Source organism: Neovison vison, chromosome 2, assembly GCF_020171115.1.
Source record: "Neovison vison isolate M4711 chromosome 2, ASM_NN_V1, whole genome shotgun sequence".
NCBI classification, from domain to species: domain Eukaryota; kingdom Metazoa; phylum Chordata; class Mammalia; order Carnivora; family Mustelidae; genus Neogale; species Neogale vison.
The window spans coordinates 210,016,864-210,035,597 of NC_058092.1; the positions used below are offsets into that span (position 1 = coordinate 210,016,864).

The 18,734-nt window shown below is 52.6% G+C and overlaps 2 protein-coding genes across 2 annotated transcripts in view; both read left to right on the top strand.

Moving 5' to 3' along the window:
* UBTD1 (ubiquitin domain containing 1) overlaps window positions 1-7,814 on the top strand; it is a 52,595-nt gene extending 44,781 nt beyond the window's left edge. Inside the window, exons 2-3 of the mRNA XM_044240252.1 lie at window positions 5,133-5,360; window positions 6,707-7,814. Of these exons, the coding sequence (XP_044096187.1) occupies window positions 5,133-5,360; window positions 6,707-7,092 (614 nt within the window). The 3' untranslated portion in view covers window positions 7,093-7,814. The remainder of the gene's footprint in view (window positions 1-5,132; window positions 5,361-6,706) is intronic.
* A 1,419-nt stretch (window positions 7,815-9,233) lies between these two features.
* Window positions 9,234-18,642, top strand: ANKRD2 (ankyrin repeat domain 2). The gene is given in 11 exon segments (XM_044236643.1): window positions 9,234-9,281; window positions 9,283-9,330; window positions 9,332-9,421; window positions 12,775-12,876; window positions 13,823-13,981; window positions 14,082-14,189; window positions 15,873-15,971; window positions 16,290-16,388; window positions 17,226-17,324; window positions 17,431-17,529; window positions 18,326-18,642. Coding segments are annotated over 11 exon segments (1,089 nt in total). The 5' UTR covers window positions 9,234-9,248; the 3' UTR covers window positions 18,479-18,642.
* The last annotated feature ends 92 nt before the right edge of the window (window positions 18,643-18,734 follow it).

An 18,734-nucleotide genomic window follows, 5' to 3' on the forward strand; every position in this document is an offset into this window, starting at 1 on the left:
TTTTGGTACCATACCGAATGCCCTCCCGGAAGTTTGTACCAATTTATGTAACATATGAGAGTGTTCACACCCTTTCTACTGCCCAGTGTTTTTGACTCAACTAACTATAAAACATCATGGTTTTTTTTTTTTAAGTAACTGAAATTTAAAATATTCATCAATTTCCTTTTATGTTTGGATTAAAACCTTACTTTTCGGTTTTCGTCTGTACCTTTGCCTAAATTATTCGCCTCAGGGTGTAGGGATCCAGATATTTTGGCATGTCTCTTACACAGGCTTGTCCTGGGCGGGGAGAATTTTGCTGGGTATCTTTCAGCTGGAGGGAGCCAGCACCTGGCCCGGAGGTGCTGCGGCTGCCCCCTGCTGGCTGCGAGGTGCCATGACGTCTGCAAAGGCAACTATTGGCTCCTGCAGCCTTTTCCTTACTTCTGTTCCCACCACCACCCCCCCCCACTCCATTCTAATATTTTCTAGTGTTTGCCGTCTGAGAGGACCAGCATACAGGAAAAGAAATTTTTACACCATTGTATCCTGGGTGACTGCAGATGCTGTTAATACTTAAAGATGCACATTTGCATTGTGTCCCATCTGTGGGTGGGTCTCTGATAGTTGGAAAGCATTCTGCGGTGCACATGCAGGGGAGGGGACTCTGAAAGCCAGGTATGTGAGCAAAGCACCCTTCAGGTGATGGGGCTATTTTTATCTTATGGAGACAGTGAGAGCCACGTGTACCTGGTTATACGTCAGGTATCCTCAGTCGTCAGGAACAGAGCCAAACCCAATCTGATGGGTGGGGGGTTGGGGGGATCTGAGCAGGAACAGCAGATATCCAGATATCCTGAAGCCTAGTCTCTTTCTTCTTTAGGAAGCCTCTTTCTTAAATCCGGATGCTCTCGATTTCAAAAGTACTGACCAGCTTTCTCAATCCCCAGCGGGTTACAAGCCCGTTAGGGGGCCTGACCTCTGCCCATAGGAGCCACAGGTAGACCAGGACCAGTAAGAAGTGACATGTGGGCAAGAGGAAGGAGACAGGAAAACTATAGAAATCAGCTCAAGAAGTTAAAAAGATGATCAGGTTACCGAGTGGAGGGGCAAAACCCTCATATCACCCAGAGGTCCTTGAGGGTGTCGCTGCATGTCTGTGAACCCCTTTTGATCAGAGTTCTTGCTGAAGGACCAGAGAAATCATGAAGCAGAGCTATTTTTTTGATCCATGCAAAAACACAAACTTTCACAAAAAACATTTGGACAAAACTATAATCTTCTGTCTCTCCAACGTATCCTTATTCTTCCACACTTTTAAGCCCTTGATTGATCAGTTGATCTCGTTTTGATGTTTGTGGCTGGTGTGAGATAGGGATTCTGTTACATGTTTTCCTTATAGGAGAAACTATAGCCCTAAGACCATGTATCAGTAGTCCATTAAGAAAAATCTCCTGTGTTTCTTATTTACTGATCACACAGAATACTTCTGGTGCCAGTTGGATGGCTGTTTTTCCCACACCAAGCAATTCTCCAATTTTCTCCGGACACCAACTGGTATCCTACAATCCTGTTCAATTCTGACACTACCTGGAGTGAATGCAGACCCCTACATGTTAAGGGCTCACGCACCAAGACTGCCCCCAGCTTCCAGTTTCAAGTAGTGAGTGGGTCCCCAGGTTACCCACAACTTCTGTCCGAGTTGGCTTCAAATCAGAGGTTCCCATGACCCTCTCCTTGGGTTCAATAGTTTGGTAAAGCAGCTCAATAGAGCCCAGGAAAACAGTTTACTTACTACCGCTGATTTATTTATTAAAGGATACAAATGAATAGCCAGATGTAGCGATACATGGGGGGGAGGTCTGGAAGTATCCTGAGTGCAAGAGCTTTCATCCTGGACTTGGGGTGCACCACCCTTCCGACACATGGATATGTTTACCAACCTGGAAGCTCTCTAAACCCATACTTTTCGGATTTTTGCGGAGGCTTCATCACATAGCTGTGACCAGCTATTAACTCAATTTACATCCCCTCTCCCCTCACCAGAGAATGGGGGACAGGGCTAAAAGTTCCAAGCTTAGCATAGAGCCCACCAAGAGCCAGTTCATTAGAACAAAAGACACTTGTATCACCCAGGAAATTCCAACGGATTTAGGAGCTCTGTATCAGACATTCCTATCACTCAGGAAATTATAAGGGTTTTACCAGAAACCAGGGGCAGAGACATACATATATATATATATATATCTCACATCCACCTTCTACACACACCATCTGCAATGTTCCTTCTCATTTTAATTACATTTCCGTATATGCTTGGTCTATTTCTGGGCTCTCTGTTCTGTCCCATTGGCCCATTTGTCTGTCCCTGTTCCAGTACCACACTCACCAGAGCTTTATAGTTTGTGTAGGTAATGGTAGTGCAGATTCTCCCACCTCATTCTACTCTAGGAGTGGCTTTGTCCTTCCGCATAAGCTTTAGAATCGGCTTCTCAGGTTCCTGCTAGGGGCAGGGGGAAGCTTCCTAGTTAGGAATCTTAGTGGAATTGCATTAAATTTATAGGACAGTTTAGAAAATGGACATTTCTATGATCTCTTTGAATATTGTTTCATCCTCGTTCTGGAGATTCTGACTTAAAACTTCAGACCCTTTAAATGTCAGTTATTATGTTTTTCATTTCTAGAAGTCCCATATGGTTCTTTTAACCTCTGCTTGGTCATTCTCTATAATCTCTTTTTCCCTGTTCATATCGTTAAGATTTGTTTGTTTGTTTCTTTTCTTTTCTTTTTTTTTTTTTTTAAAGATTTTATTTATTTATTTGACAGAGAGAGAGAGACAGCGAGAGAGGGAACACAAGCGGGACAGGGTGGGAGTGGAAGAGGGAAAAGCAGGCTTCCCGCCAAGCAGGGAGCCCGATGCAGGGCTCGATCTCGGAACCCTGGGATCATGACCTGAGCTGAAGACAGAGGCTTAATGACCGAGCCACTCAGGCACCCCAGGACTCACTTATTTCTTAAACTTGGTATTTCATAATCTGATCCGATAAATCCCCTATCTGAAATCTTTGTCAGTCTGATCCTTCCGACTGCTGTTTTTGCTGGCTCTGGCTCCTATTGCCTTGTTTCCTTGTATGTTGTGATTTTTTTTTTTTAAAAAAGGAGAAACCAAAAACTATGACCTTATCATTTATTTTCCTTGGAACTTTATCCTGGGAATTCTTTGAGGCCTGGTTTAAAGTTGTTTTCCCACAAAGAGGATTTGCATTTCTTTCTGCTAACCCAGCAGCTCTTTAAATTAGATGTCTGGCTTTGAGAGTTTTCTGGCCTGCTCACGCAGACCTGTAGGAGGGCCGTCTGTGGATTCAGTTTGAGCTGAGGTGGAATCCTCACGCTGTCACTTACTGTGTGACCTCGGGCAAGTCATTTGATCTCTCTGCCTGTCCCAGCATCTGTGAAAAAGCTATAAACACCTAGTGCCTTAGGCTGTTGCAAAGCTGAAGTAGGGGAGATTGGGTCATATACAGAAATACAGGGCTTGCCGGGGGTTCTTCCACACGGTGGGTAGGCGGGTAGGCAGTGGGTGTTGTTGTGTTCCCCTGAGGAGCCTCCTCTCCTGCCCCAGCCGGACCAGGCGACTGGTTGGCAGACCCCACCTTGGGTCCGGCCCCTTGCCCGGAGGATCGGAGTCTGAGTGGGAGCCACCGGCTTTAAACCTTCCTCCTGTGGATTATTCTGCCTTTGGCTCTGAGAGGTCTGAGCCTCCTGGAGCCTTTGAGAGATGCTTCTGCCCTCAGTCTCCACTTGTCTTGGAAGTCACTTGGGGCCAGGTAACAAGAAAAATGACATTTAACAGAATTGTTTTCCACTTCAGATGCTGCAGGGATGTTTTGGTCGGTTGGTTATGGTTTTTTTCAAAAAATGTGTTCTGTAACTACATGGTAGGTACAAAAATAATCATTGTTCATCATGGGAATGTACATTGACATAAGTGTAAAATAAAGTTGTATATTGGCATGAAAAAAATGTGAAGTCCTTTCTGTAACAAGGACTAAAAAAAAAAAAAAAATAAATGTAACAGTATCAGCTCCACTGGGGCACCAGGGTGGTTCAGTCAGTGAAGCATCGAACCCGTGATTCGGGCCCAGGTCCTCATCTCAGGGTCCTGAGAGGAGCCCTGCTTTGGGCTTCGAGCTCAGCCGGGTGTCTGCCTCGGAGTCTCTCTCCCTCTTTCCCCCTCAACCCCCCCAACCCTCCTCAGGCACGCGCACTCACTCTCTGACCTCTCTCTCTCAAATAAATAAGTCTGTTGTTTTTTTTTTTAAGGATTTTATTTATTTATTTATTTATTTATTTATTTGACAGACACAGCGAGAGAGGAAACACAGGCAGGGGGAGCGGGGGAGGGAGAAGCAGGCTTCCCGCTGAGCAGGGAGCCTGATGTGGGTCTCAATGCCAGGCCCCTGGGATCATGACCTGAGCTCAAGGCAGACGCTTAACCGACTGAGCCACCCAGGCGCCCCCAAATAAATAAGTCTTTTAAAAAAATTTAATATGAACTCAACTATATTGAGAGAAATGGGGAAAAGGAAATATGTTCAGGTGTCAGCGGTGGTTATTTCTGAATAGTGGGATTCTGGAGTCATTTCTTCCCCGGTGGCAGCATGGCACAGACAGCAGTGAGAGGGGGGCCTCAGCACTCAAAGTCTTGTGTGAAGTCTGTACTCGTGTGGCCTCAGGCACATGACAGGCTCTCATGGTCACAGCCGGCCCATATGCCGGGCTTTGTGGACAAGAGGAGCAGCGGGTTTGGAGCGCCCGGCCTGCCCCACCAACGGCCGCCCTTATTCTCCCACATGGACATTCTTGCCGGGTCTTTAAGGATACGGAGCACATACTTCTTTATAATCAAAGAAGGAGGCGATACATGCTCGGCTGACAAAAACTGTTTACATCTCCGGGTTGGGTGTGTGGAGTTTCCAGACTAATCCCCTGATGCTGCCGGAAAGGGTCTTGAGGCCCGAAGAATACTTGGGAGCCACTGCTGGAGAGGGCAGGGGTGGGAGGGTGCTCGCAGGGCAGGGAGGGGCGGAGAGACTGCAGGTGCAGCCTGGCCTCAGAGGTGCTCAGCCTGTCCCTTCCGTCCCGCACAGGGCGCAACGAGCCCCTGAAGAAGGAGCGGCTGAAGTGGAAGAGCGACTACCCCATGACCGACGGGCAGCTGCGGAGCAAACGGGATGAGTTCTGGGACACGGCGCCCGCCTTCGAGGGCCGCAAGGAGATCTGGGACGCCCTCAAGGCCGCCGCCTATGCAGCCGAGGCCAACGACCATGAGTTGGCCCAGGCCATCCTGGACGGAGCCAGCATCACCCTGCCTCACGGTGAGCGGGCGGGGCCGGGCTTTGTCCCCACCAGGTTGGGGACCGCCAGGCCGCTTTGGGTGGAAGGGAGCCGGCAGCCGGCCCCACACTGGGAGTTTTCAATCCAAGCTGCTCGGTGGCCAGGGTGGCCCTTTGCTTGCTAATTCATGCAACCCTCACTGAGTATGTGCCAGGAGCGGGGACGCAAACCAAAGGGAAACGCAGTCCCCGCTTGTCTACTGAAGGCATAGAAAGGCACCAGCCAACCTCAAAGCAGCGTGAGGAGAGCAAGCTAGAGTTGCCCGGGGTACTCTGGGATCACAGAGCATCTGAGAACCCTTCTGTTGAGGGTTACTACGGGCTGGGCACTGAGCTAGAAGCTTCTGCTGTAGTATCTCATTTAATTTTATAACAGCCTTATGCGGTCAAGTATGTGAAGCGGAGGGTCACGGTGGAACTGTAGAGTCACAGACCTGGGTTTTAACAAATGTCTCTGCTTTTGGTAGTGCGACCCTGACAGGGAGCTTCTCGATTTTAGTCTCAGGAACTTGCAGCTGTAAAGCGGAGATATGCACCTCACAGAATGGTTGTTAGGACTCAGCAAGATATGCAGAACCACATTTAGTCCAGTCCTGGAACTTAGTAGGTGATCAGGACACAACAAATATATTACTGTGTGCAATGCCTAGTATAGGAAGTCCCCTGGGGCCCACCAGAGTAGAAGCCCTGGAGAGTAGGGCCCGTGCCTTCTCTCTCACCCTGGTAACCCCAGCACCCAGCATGTAGCTCAGGAAAGAGTTGTCGAATGAAAAAATGGAAAGTTGAATAATTCACAGCATTGAACAGTACCTGGCAGTGCCTGGCAGAGCCAGTCCCTGGCAGAGCCAAGATGCCGGCCCCATGTGTTCCTGATTCCACCTTGAACTCCTCCCAGCTGTCTGTCCCAGAGAGACCTGACTGTAGGTTGGTTTCAGGGACTGTGGGATGGCCATAACAGGTGTATTGGTTTGCTCAGGCTGCTCTAACAAAATACCACAGATAGGGTACCTTATTACCCAACTGAGATTTCTTTCTCATAGTTCTGGAGGCCGGGAAGCCCAGGACCTAGGTGCCAGCTGATTTGGTTTTTGGTGAGGGCTATCTTCGTGGCTTATCAATGGCCGCCCGCCTGCTACGTCCTCCCATACATACTGGGAAAGCATGGCCCAATGTCTCTTAGAAAGGCACTAATCCTGTTGGATTGGTGCCCCACCCAGATGACCTCCTTTACCCGCCCTGACTCGCGTATGCGCCCCTCTCTTCCCATGGCCAAGACAGAAACTGTGGGGCTCTCCAAGCAGACCCTGACCGCCCCCCTTATCGCGCAGGCACCCTCTGTGAATGCTATGACGAGTTGGGCAATCGCTACCAGCTGCCCGTCTACTGCCTGTCGCCGCCCGTGAACCTGCTGCTGGAGCACACTGAGGAGGAGAGCCTGGAGCCGCCCGAGCCCACGCCCGGGGTGCGCCGAGAGTTCCCGCTGAAGGTGCGCCTCTCCACGGGCAAGGACGTGAGGCTCAACGCCAGCCTGCCCGACACGGTGGGGCAGCTGAAGAGGCAGCTGCACAGCCTGGAGGGCATCGAGCCATCCTGGCAGCGGTGGTTCTTCTCCGGGAAGCTGCTCACAGACCGCACGCGGCTCCAGGAAACCAAGATCCAGAAAGATTTTGTCATCCAGGTCATCATCAACCAGCCCCCGCCGCCCCAGGACTGAGGAGCCCGCGGACCCCTGGGAAGAGAGGCCGTGGAGGCCTCTGCGGGGCTGAGAGGCCTCCCGGCGGAGCGCTGGGTCCCCCCACCCTGCTGCTGCCTCCGAGGGCTGTCACTTTCTTCAGGGGCGCCGCCTGCCATGTGGCTGCTGGACAAGCCATGAAGGGACCCTGCCTCCCGGGGGGCCCGGGAGCCATAAGGGCCCCACACCCAGGAAGCAGTGCTGCCACACACAGGCTTTGCCAGCCTTGTTGGAGAAAAGGCAGACGGGGGCACTCCACCCTGTCTCTCTCCCGCAGCAGGTTCGAGCCACGAGGGGCCAGCCCGGAGGCCCCTAGAGCCCAGATCTGTTGTCTGGTGCTGCCGGCTGTGCTCACTCCGGTTTTCTGCTCAGGGTCTGAAGCAGCTGCTGTCCCCTTCCCCTGCCCCTACTCCCTGACTCTGCCCTGGGCCCAGTGCCAGTCCTCTGGAGGGGAGGAGATGGCTTGTGAGCCCCAGGGGCAGGGAGCCTGAGGCCGGCCTCTGCCTCTCCCTGCCCCCAGCACAATTGGCAGAGGTGGAGGGGGCGGGCGGCCAGATGGCTGTGCTGTTGTGGCAGGGGTCTACATGGGGCCATCTCCTGGCTGTAACCCAAGCGGTGGGGGGTCTGCAGCCCGGCCATGGCCCACAACAGGTCCCTGTGTACAGACATATCTGCATATTTATCAATAAAGCCTTTTGCTCCTACCTTCTCTCTTGCCTAGCTTTGACTTTGGGCTCCCTGGCTGCTCTGTGGAGCCCCAGAACCAGTTCTGGTGTGAGAGTGGGTTGCAGCCGAGAGGAGAGAGCCTTGAATTCCTAGTGTTCCAGGCCCTGTGTTCTCATGGGTTCTCAGGAAAAACACTTAATCTCTGAGCCCACTTGGTTTTCCTTAATGTGGAGACAATGCCACTTGCCCTGCCTCTTCCTCAGTTGCCGGGAGGATTAAATGGGGTAACAGACATGAGCGCACTTTGAAAGCAGAGGCAACATATCAGGAAGGTGGTATTTAGTAACCTGTTTAGTAGTCTGTTCCTGGAAGCGAGAGGGTCCTGCCCGGGCCCTCAGGACTGATGTATGCACCCCAATCCTGGAGATGCCACCCTGCACCCTCAGGGATGTGAAAGCAAAATCTTGGACACATTTAGATTGCGAGCATGTGTTCCTTAGCAGCAAGGGGACCAGAGAGGAAAAGGAGCCAGTGCCTACCCTTTCTGTGGGGAAAGTGTGCACATCACCCAAAGGGGACCTCTTTTAGCTAAGGGCGAGCTGCATGAGCAGTACAGAATTGCCGAACTGTGGCGTCTGTGTGCACGATGGCCCAGGGCTCACTCCCGGAGTTCTAGGTATGGAGCAAATTCAGGTCTGCTTTTTCTCCATTGAGAGTATTTTCCTTCTCCGCGAGCATGGCCAGACCCCGGTCAGGGTGGCCTGACAAGGCGGGGTGATCAGAAGGGGCTGGCCGTCACCAAGGCTCCGGACTGCACTCTGGCCCTTTTAAGGTGGCTTCCTGACACCCTTCCGGAAGCAAGACCTTTTAAGTTTTGCAGAGGCCTGGTGAGACAGAGGGTCAAGGTTTTGTCAGAGGCTAATGGACAGGCAGGCACATACAGCGACGCCTCACTAGGGGGTGCTGTGGGACTCCGGAGACTCAAGGGCCGGCCAGAGCTGTGAGCGAAGAGGGAGGCACCTGCTCTTACTCCTGCCCATCACCTTGACACTCCAGCCCCAACATAGCAGAGTCGGCCCCGCCACAGAGCAAGCAGAGTCTGTTCACAGGACAGCTGGGGACACAGGCCTCCATTGGGTCCTCACAGTTGTTTTTCAGTTCCCCTCACTGACAATGGCGGGCAGTTGCCAGGCGTCCAGCAGGTGGCACTGTCATCAGGGTTAGGGGCAGCCAGTAGGTCCTTTGTGCAGCCCAGCTGCCACCACTAAGGCCCAGTCCGACCCAAGCATTCAGGACAGAGGCTAGGCGGGCTCCTTCCTGCAGCCCTGCTCTTTTGGGGCGCTGGGCCCTTCAGCTCCAACAGGTCGGGGGTGGGTGGGGCAAACTGCCCCTGCTTCCCTCAGCTCCCCGGGGCTGCCTGGGGTGAAGGTGACATGTGGGGGAGGCAGGTGGAGAATTCGGCCAGTGAGCTCATGGCAAAGGCGCCCAGCGGGGTGGGGGTGGGGGGATGCCCTGGCTTATAAAGCCCCCGAGGCCCTGGGGCCTGCAGAGGCTGGTGATAGACGGCACCATGGAGGGCTCCGAGGCAGTGCAGAGGGCCACGGCGCTTATCGAGGAGCGACTGGCACAGGAGGAAGAGAATGAGGTACAGGCATGGGTGTGGGGACCCAAGGGGATTATAAGGAAATCCAGCTCTACTGTCAAGGGAGGTAAGAGCCTGGCTGCCGCATCTGTGGTAGGAAGGAGGGCAGATGCCCCCAGGGGCCCAATGGCTCCATTCCAGCCCCAGGGTGCTCCTGGTGGAGGGGTTTGCTGCCAGTGGGAGACTGAGGCTTCAACCCCCAAGAACTGAGAGATGGTGGGGTGAGCAAGCCAAGCTGGGCTCCTGATATCCTGGACCTCGAGGAGGTGGGCCAGGCTGCACTAGAGCAGGACAGCTGGGGTGCTGCCTGAGAATAGGGGAGTCTGGGGCCCTGAGAGCTCCCAGCTGCTGGGCAGGAGGCTGAGACAGGAGAAACTCCTGCATTTGGTCCCTGCAGAATAGAGACTGGGAGCAGAGCAAGGAAGCGGTGCCGGGAAAGGAAGCATGGGTTTTCCCAGGACGACCAGCCGCACTCGGGGAGGCCACTGGAGCACTGCAGCTCTGGGCAACTGGCATTTGCTCTGGGAAAAAGGAGTGGGGAGAGGGGACGAAGGTGCAGGCTTGTCTACTCTTCATTCTGTTTAAACTACTAGTTGACTTAGAGTCTGCTCTGCCAAGTGCCAGGGGCTGTGAGGAGTAAGAGGCTCAGTAGGGCCAGCCCCTGCCTCCTCCTTACCAGCCCTACAGTCATTCTAGCCAGCATGTCAGGGACATAGTCCGCAGAGAAACAGGCAGAGTGAGGCAATGGTGAAATAGAGCTGTTAAGTCAGCAGGGAAGGGGCACAAAAGGTAGGTGCGTCACTCTGACTATGGGTGCTCAAGGACTCCTGGGAACAAGATGACATTTGAGCGGGACCTTCAAGGCTGGTGAGTGGAGATCAGAGAGGGAGGGAATTCCAGGCTAAGGAAAAGACAGGCACTAAAAAGTTTAGGTGAGTGATGGTGGGACCATTGTGAGAAAGTCTGGTAGGGCCTAAGGCTGGGTACCAACTCTCGAGGGCCATGGGAAAGATATTTATTCTTTGGGCAATGGGGAGCCACTAAGTGTTGCTGAGTGAGGGTGAGTGGTGCCATCTGACCTATTTTTAGGAGGGCAGCTCTGACAGCCTGAGGAGGACACATCGGCAAAAGACTGGCCCTAACAAGAATGGGAGGAAGGAGATAAATCAGTTTGGAAGTAGGCTCTGTTCACCGAAAGAGTGGCTGAATAGGGGTGAGGAAGAGGGAAGGACCAGGACTCTGGTGGAAGAAGAGATGTAAACCAGAGGCGGGGGGTAGGGGGACAGGCTTGTGGGGGAAGAGTTTGGGCTGAGCCCAATGAGTCCAGGCTGGGGCATCCTTGGATCTCCAGGAATGCCACTTCTCCCCTGGGGCCAGGTAGGTGAGTCATGCCGCAGTGCCATTTCTGGAGTGCTGGCGTTGGACAGAGACCTTCAGCAGGGGGACACGGAGCTGTCCTCATCCATTCATTCACCCAACAAATATAGCAGCACGGCTGTCGGGACACCGGGTGCCCACAGAGCCACCCTTCCCACCAATGCCTGCCACATGCCAGGCACTGTGCTAAGCTCTGTACAGGCATACTTTTTTTTTTTTTTAAGATTTTATTTATTTGACAGAGATCACAAGCAGGCAGAGAGGCAGGCAGAGAGAGAGAAAGAGAGGAGGAAGCAGGCTCCCTGTTGAACAGAGAGCCTGATGCGGGACTTCATCCCAGGACCCTGGGATCATGACCTGAGCTGAAGTCAGAGGCTTTAATCCACTGAGCCACCCAGGCACCCCCAGGCATACTTTCATTTAATCTGTACAATGATCTACAGAGTAAGGTGGGCATTTGTTTCATTGTGTTTCACCCACTAGCACCCAGTACTGAGTACTGACTGTGTGTCAGCCCCCAAAGACGGCACCATGGAGGGCTCTGAGTACTGACTGTGTGTCAGCCCCCAAAGACAAATCTGAAGTGAAGGACTAGAGAGTCTGGGTAAGGCCTGTGTGAGCACGAGAATCTCTAGTTGTTCCCACTAAGTCCCAGCCCAGCAAAATTCTCAGAAGGGAGCCTCTGTCCAGCCTGCTCCCCCTTTTTGGTGTGGGAGGCGAAGGAGAATCCCGAAGTCTAGGGCTTGGGCTCTGTCATGGGAGCATACTAGGTCAGGTCATCACTGAGGACTTATGGGTGGGCAAAGATGCTGAGCGCCTCCTGTCGTGATCCATTCACTCACTCACTCGTTTATTCTCCAACATTCACTGAGCACCTGGTGTATGCTAGACCCCATCATAGGTGCTAGGGTTACCAAGCTAATGGCAACCCAAGCCTACCCTTGGGATGCTCCATAAGGAGCCCAGCCAGGATCCCCCAGGCTGCAGCCCAAGGTCACCTCTTGTTCCTGTAGGAAGATGCAGTGTTTCAGGTGAGGCCAGTACGGGGATACCTCAGACCATGTAAGCCCACCACAGAAGGGAACAGCCAGTGGGCACCAGGACCTCCCGAATGAAGACTGGGGAAATCAGCCCTCAAAACAGCCCTGGAGGAGTATCCCACCAGAGCTCAGTGGAAAAGGCACAAGGCAGCTGAGAGCTCTGTAAGGGTGGGCCATTCCTCCTAGCCGTCATCCGGACTCTGTCCTCTACCCGGGGTGAAGTTTCCCGGCACACAGAGATGGGTGTCAGCTGGTCACAAAAAGTGGTTTCCTTTAAGACAGAGGAGGGGGCCCTGAGAAATTGGTCCAGGCAAGTCAAAACTACAAAGGGGGACTTGGAAGGAGTTTCACCCATCCAATTACAATGACAGTCCCTTCAAACTGAAGCCTAGGTCGCTGTGGCTCTTGTCCCTCAGCTTCCCTGACAAGTTTCCAGCTCCAGGATCTCATGGAGCCGTAAAATCTGAGGGAAAAAAAGTTGGTATCTGAGAGTTGCCACATTTTTGTATTGACACATGAATCTATTTTAAAAATTACTATCAATTCTTACCACAATCATTTCATCTATGTGAATCTTTAATGGCAACAAAGAAATCACCACCACCAACACCACCAACACCATCATTGTCATCTCGGTGCTTTGAAAAGTGAATATATTTAATTTCACAAAAACTCATTCCAGTAGCCCTTAAACTTGACTTGCTGAGGACACATGACCACCAGTGGGCAGGTGTTTGAGCTGAGGTTGGGGTAGGGTTGAGCTGGAGAACTATGGGAGCTGGGTCTTCAGGACCAGTCGGGAGTGGGGCTCTGAACTGCTCTGATGTCACGCAGTAGGAAGTCCTTGGGGGTTCCTTGGAGTGGGTTGAGGGAGAGGCTACCTGCCGCCCTGGGTACTATGGGCAGGTGCTGGAGAACATCCTCTCCTTGGCTCACCAGAAACTCCGAGGAACCACACAGCAGAAGCTGCCCATGGACATGCTGGTGTTGGAGGATGAGAAGCACCACGGGGCTCAGAATCTGGCCTTACAGAAGGTTAAGGTAAGCGTGAGGAGAGTCCAACCTCTGCACTCAGGGGACAGGACAGGCAAGCTATGACTTTGCTCCCCCTAGCTAGTATGCAAACCTATTATCTCAGCACCCCCTACCCCAGGAGCATGCTAACGATGCAGAATCTTGGCCCCACCCCAGACCTGCTGAGTCACAATCTGTGTATGTAACAGATCCCAGGGGATGGACTCATTTTGGAAGCCCCAGCTGATGGGATAGCAATACAGCTGGGCACTATGCCCCTGTTAAGGGGCTCGGGAGGTTGTGTGTGCTGACAGGAGAGACCTCTGTGCTGCTGAGAGGAAAACCAGAGTTTCTAGAACACTAGTGTGGAGGGTGATCCCAAAGGATGCTTGTCTGAAGGGCACCAACCAGGCCATAATGGAAGTTACCCCTGGGAGAGAAGGGCTTTCTCTTCAACACTTTTATGTTTGTGTATTTGTTTGTTTGTGTGTTTGTTTTTTAGATTTTTTAAAAAATTATTTATTTGAGAGAGCATGAGCAGGGGGAGGGGCAGAGGGGGCGGGAGAGGCAGGCTGCCCACTCAGCAGAGATCCCAGGACCCTGAGATCATGACCTGAGCCGAAGGCAGACTTTTAACTGACGGAGCCACCCAGATGCCCCTGTTTCTGTATTGTTTATGATCTCACACACACATGAAACTGCATGGAAAGCTGAGGATTCAGATTCCATTCTCAAGGGCTGGGCTACCTCTGAGAGTCCCTCCTCTTGCCCTTCACCTACATGAAGGCTCAAAGCTGGCAGTTCCTACGCCGTCACCTCAAGTCTCCCCTTGTCCCCTGATTGGAGCTGTCTGTGTCCTGGTCTCATCTGGATTCTCCCTCTCCTGAAAAGCTCTCCCTATCCATCTCCCCAAGCTTGACCTAGGGGTCCCCAAGGCCCCAGCATTGGGGTTTGATGAGCCACCTCCATGCAGGGCCAAGAGCGTGTGCGCAAGACGTCCCTAGATCTTCGCCGGGAGATCATTGATGTGGGGGGGATCCAGAACCTCATCGAGCTGCGGAAAAAACGCAAGCAGAAGAAGCGGGAAGCCCTGGTGGCCTCCCAGGAGCCACCTCCAGAGCCTGAGGAGATCGTAAGGGTCTTGGGGAGGACCCCTGTGTCGGCGGGGGGAACCCAGGAGGGCCTCTGATCACTGCAGGGCAGCCCTCCATGACTGCATTCGTTCCTTCCAGACTTGCCCTGTGGAAGAAGAGACATTCCTGAAAGCGGCAGTGGAAGGGAAAATGAAGGTCATTGAGAAGTTCCTGGCCGACGGGGGTTCCCCGGACACCTGTGATCAGGTGAAGTTCTACATGTACCTTCTGTCTGCCTCCCTTTCAGAGTTGCCTCCCCACTTTGCCCACCCATTTGTGGGCCTGAGAACAGGTGTTGGGGGTCCTTCGGCAGGGGGTTTGGGTGACCCCTTGCCCACGCAGGAATTTATCTAAGTCCTTAGGCCCTTTTCACCTTGAACTACCTCCAGAGTAACAAATGTCATGTCGTCTTCTAGGGAAGAAAGGGGAATGGAATTAAATAATAAGAGCCCAGGGCGCCTGGGTGGCTCAGTGGGTTAAGCCGCTGCCTTCGGCTCAGGTCATGATCTCAGGGTCCTGGGATCGAGTCCCGCATCGGGCTCTCTGCTCAGCAGGGAGCCTGCTTCTCTCTCTCTCTCTCTCTCTCTCTCTGCCTGCCTCTCTGTCTACTTGTGATCTCTGTCTGTCAAATAAACAAATAAAAAAAATCTTAAAAAAAAAAAAATAAGAGCCCAAACCAAGAATTTGGGGCTCAAATCCCATCTCTATCACTCCCTAACCTGACCTTTGGCTAGCTCTGGGCCTCAGTTTCCTCCTCTGTAAAACGGCCTGCTTCCCTCGGATCATGTCAAATGGATCATCACAGGGATCAAATGGAGTATTAATGCCTCAGTATTTAGTGAATGGAGAAAAAAAACTATAGCACATGCAGGATATGATATTGTTTTGTGTTGCATTGTATATTACACTTCCTTTTAAAACGTATTGATTGTTGTATAGTGGCGAAATACATATAACCTGAAACATGCCACTTTAGTCATTTTAAGTGCACAGTTCAGTGCCATTCGTTGTATTTCCCATGCTGTGCAACCATCACCATGATTTTCAAAATGTTTCCATCACCCTTCACACTTCTGTTTTCCCTGAAACTGCCTCTTTCACATTTCACATGCATCTCCTGGTACTGAGAAATTTGATGGTCCTCCCCTGCAGCCTGCATTACTGTGGGCTTAGACTACATGGCCTTTCCCTTCCATGAGACTCAGGAGTCTCAGTCCTCTTGATCCATCAAACACCTTCCACCTTCAAGCCCTGTGCCGGGTGCTGGGAGTACAAAAAAGGAAAGACCAGCGTTGAGAGAAGGGGGAGATCCACACATAACCATATCTTCACTTTGGGAAGATACGCCTCATGGCCTGAGGGTTTCAAGAGACCAAAGCAAAATGCTGAAGTTCATTCCTTCCTTGAATCAGGCATGGGTGTGCTCCTGCCCCTTCTGGCCCTGGGCTAGGCACCCAGGGGGAACAGTCTAGTAAGTCTTGGCCTGCCCTTCCAATACCCTCTCTGAAAGGTTCTCTGGGACCTCTGGGGCCAGCTCGGGCCTAGAGGAGAGGTTTTAAGATAATGGCACTTGAGCTGTCCCACCTCTTGAAGGAGTAGCAAGAATTCATCAAGCACTCACAGGAAGTAAGGGCAAAATGGGCATTCCCAGCAGAGGGAACAGCCTGTGTCAAGGCCTAGCTTAATGTGCTAGGGGGTGGGGGATGGTGAAAAGGTCAGAGTTCCCAGGATATAAGAGGGTTCCAAGGCTGGTCTGGATAAAACATGAAGGGACTGCCAGAACATGGAAACGATGGGGACCAAACACAGGGATCAGATTCAAAATGGCTCGTAAGGTTTATTCTCAGCCTGAGGCCAGAAACCAGGCCCTGATGGTCTCTCTGGGGACAGTTCCGCCGGACAGCACTTCATCGAGCTTCCCTGGAAGGTCACATGGAGATCCTGGAGAAGCTTCTGGAGCATGGGGCCACTGTAGACTTCCAGGATCGGGTGAGTAAGAGATGCCTAATTGGGTGGGAGGTAGGAGGTGGGCCCAACACCAGTGGACCCTCCCTCCGGCCAACCTGGGACACAAACAGGTTTCCTCTGGGGCCAGCCCCCACCTCCAGTGAGTTGTATGGCCTGGGGCCATCCTCCATAAACCTGGCTTGGACCCGAGGGTTCTCCTGCTCCGCTCGGTCCACTGCCCAGGCACAGACGTGCCTTGCCCCTTCCCTGTCCTCTTTCCCTGGATTCCTCCAGCCCTCTTAGCTGAGGTCCTTTCCTCTAGGGCACTTCCTCCCCTACAGCCCCATCTTTCCCTTCTAGCTGGACTGCACAGCCATGCACTGGGCCTGTCGTGGGGGCCACTTGGAGGTCGTAAAACTCCTGCAAAGCCGAGGAGCAGACACGAACAAGAGGGACAAGGTGAGGCAATAATGCTGACAGGTGTTAAGATGGGTGGGAAGGGAGGGCAAGGGGCAGAGACCAGAAAAGCCCAGGAGGCAGGATAGTGAGCTAGTCTGATTTCTAGAGGGGCTGCAGAGTCCAGGAAGGGGTCTTTGCCATCACCTGTAGGTCCTTGGAGACGCCGTCTGGGGATGGGAGCAGGAAGGACAGAGGAGAGAGGATGAGAAGAAATTCACTATTTAGGGGGCTTTGGGATCACCCCAAAGAGGTGGGATTTGTTCATCCGTGTAATCCTTCATCATCCTTTGTCTATCTGTCTGTCCATCCCTTCATTCACTTATTCATCTGTTCGCTTGTTTCTTCATTCACCATTTTTCTATTCACTCATTCCTTTGTGTGCAGCCTTGAACTAGGGACTGCCGCTGAACCTCTGTGGCGTATCTATCACATGTCTTACAGAATTCTTATATAACTAGATGGGGAAGTGTATGTAAATTATTTATTGAGCATAAGGCTGATGTTTTATAAGCTTCTGCCATGCCCGTCCCGTAGTTACCTCTCAGTTAATAGCACCTATTATAATTATTAAGAGAAGGGCAGCAGAGCTCACAGCTGTTTCCAGCTGGGTGAGAGGGGAACCATAGAAGGCCTCGCAGAGGACGAGGCGTCAAATGCTTCCGAGGTAGACCACTGAATAGGATGGTGGAAATGGTAGAACTCCCAGTCCTTATGGGGCTCAGGCCCTGGCACTGGGACTTGGGGAGGGGATTAGGCTGGAGCTTGGACAACCTCCCTCCCAGAAGCACCACAGTCCACGTGCCTTGAGCCAGCGGTTCCTGCTTCCTTCCCACACAGCTGCTGAGTACCCCCCTGCATGTGGCAGTCCGGACGGGGCACATGGAGATTGTGCAGCACTTTCTATCCCTGGGCCTGGACATCAATGCCAAGGACAGAGTAAGTGTCCAGATCCCCTTCTGCTCAGCCACATCCCAGGAGTGCAGGAAGCCCGAGGGCATCCACATGCCCCTGTGGGCCATACTGAGTGTCGCATTGGCTCTAGGAAGGGGACAGTGCCCTGCATGATGCTGTGAGGCTCAACCGCTACAAAATCATCAAACTGCTGCTCCTGCACGGGGCCGACATGTTGACCAAGAACCTAGTAAGTCCATTCCTTCCCTGATTCGGTAACGAGTGTGCAACGCTCACACAGGCTCTGCGCTGGGCACTCAGAGGAAACACAGAACTGAGAAAGACTCTGCCTGCCCTCGGAGCACACTCACAGTGGAGGGTCTCTTGGGGCACCCTGGGAATTTGGGGCCCACCCACCTTCCCAGATCTCTGTATGCTTATCTCTGTCCATAGGGCAAGTGCAGAGAAACAGCCAGAAAGGACAGTAAGAGGACTTCCCAATGGTCTCCAAATAGATCCGAGGGGGTCCTAATGTCCAGGCCTAAGGAGGCCAAAATCATGGAGGAACCCAACTGAAGGGAAGCTAAGCGTTTGGTTGGCACGACCATCCCTAGCACCCTGTGTGGGTCTCGAGTTCTCTCGGGGTCCTACGTTGCTTAGTCCACGCTCTTCTTTGGAGCCCAGAGCAATCACAAAAGAGGGGAATGGGAAGGTCCCCCTGACTCAAGAAAGACTAAGCGGATAGTGGGAAAGTCAGGAAGCTGTGCGGAGGAGGTGGGTGGGGATTTCTCAACCAGGTCATTACTGACATTTGGGGCTGGAAATTTATTTGTTATGAGAGAACTCTCCTGTGCATTACAGGATCTTTAAGCAGCATCCCTGGCCTCTAGTCACCAAATGCCAGTAGTCCCCACACCCCTCACTGTGACAATCGCAAACATTCTAAATGTTGCCGCTTGCCCCTGATTGGAATCCCCGGTATAGATGAGGGAACCTCCTGGTACAAACTTCTGAGCAGTGACAAGATCTCCGCTTGGTTCCCCCAGGCAGGAAAGACCCCGACGGACCTGGTACAGCTGTGGCAAGCTGACACCCGGCAGGCTCTGGAGCCCCCGGAGCCAGAGCCAGGGTCAGAGCAGAATGGGCTGCAGGGTCCCTCGGAGACCCAGCAGGAGCCCCCCCAGCCTGTGCCAGTCTAGTAAACACCTGGCCCAGGCCAGCTGGGCACCCGGGCTGCCCCTGCGTGCAGCCAGAGGGTCATAAGAACAGCCCACAGAGCCGAGGACCCTGCCATTCCTCTGCGTGCGATTCCGGACACCCACAAACTACCGCAATAAAAAAATAAAAAGTTTTTGCAATTGGTGATGTTTGTTTCCATTTGTGTCTGCAACATTTAGGAATGAGGGAAAATGGAACAAGGATAGGTTCAGGGAAGAGGGGGGTTGGAGCCCTTTG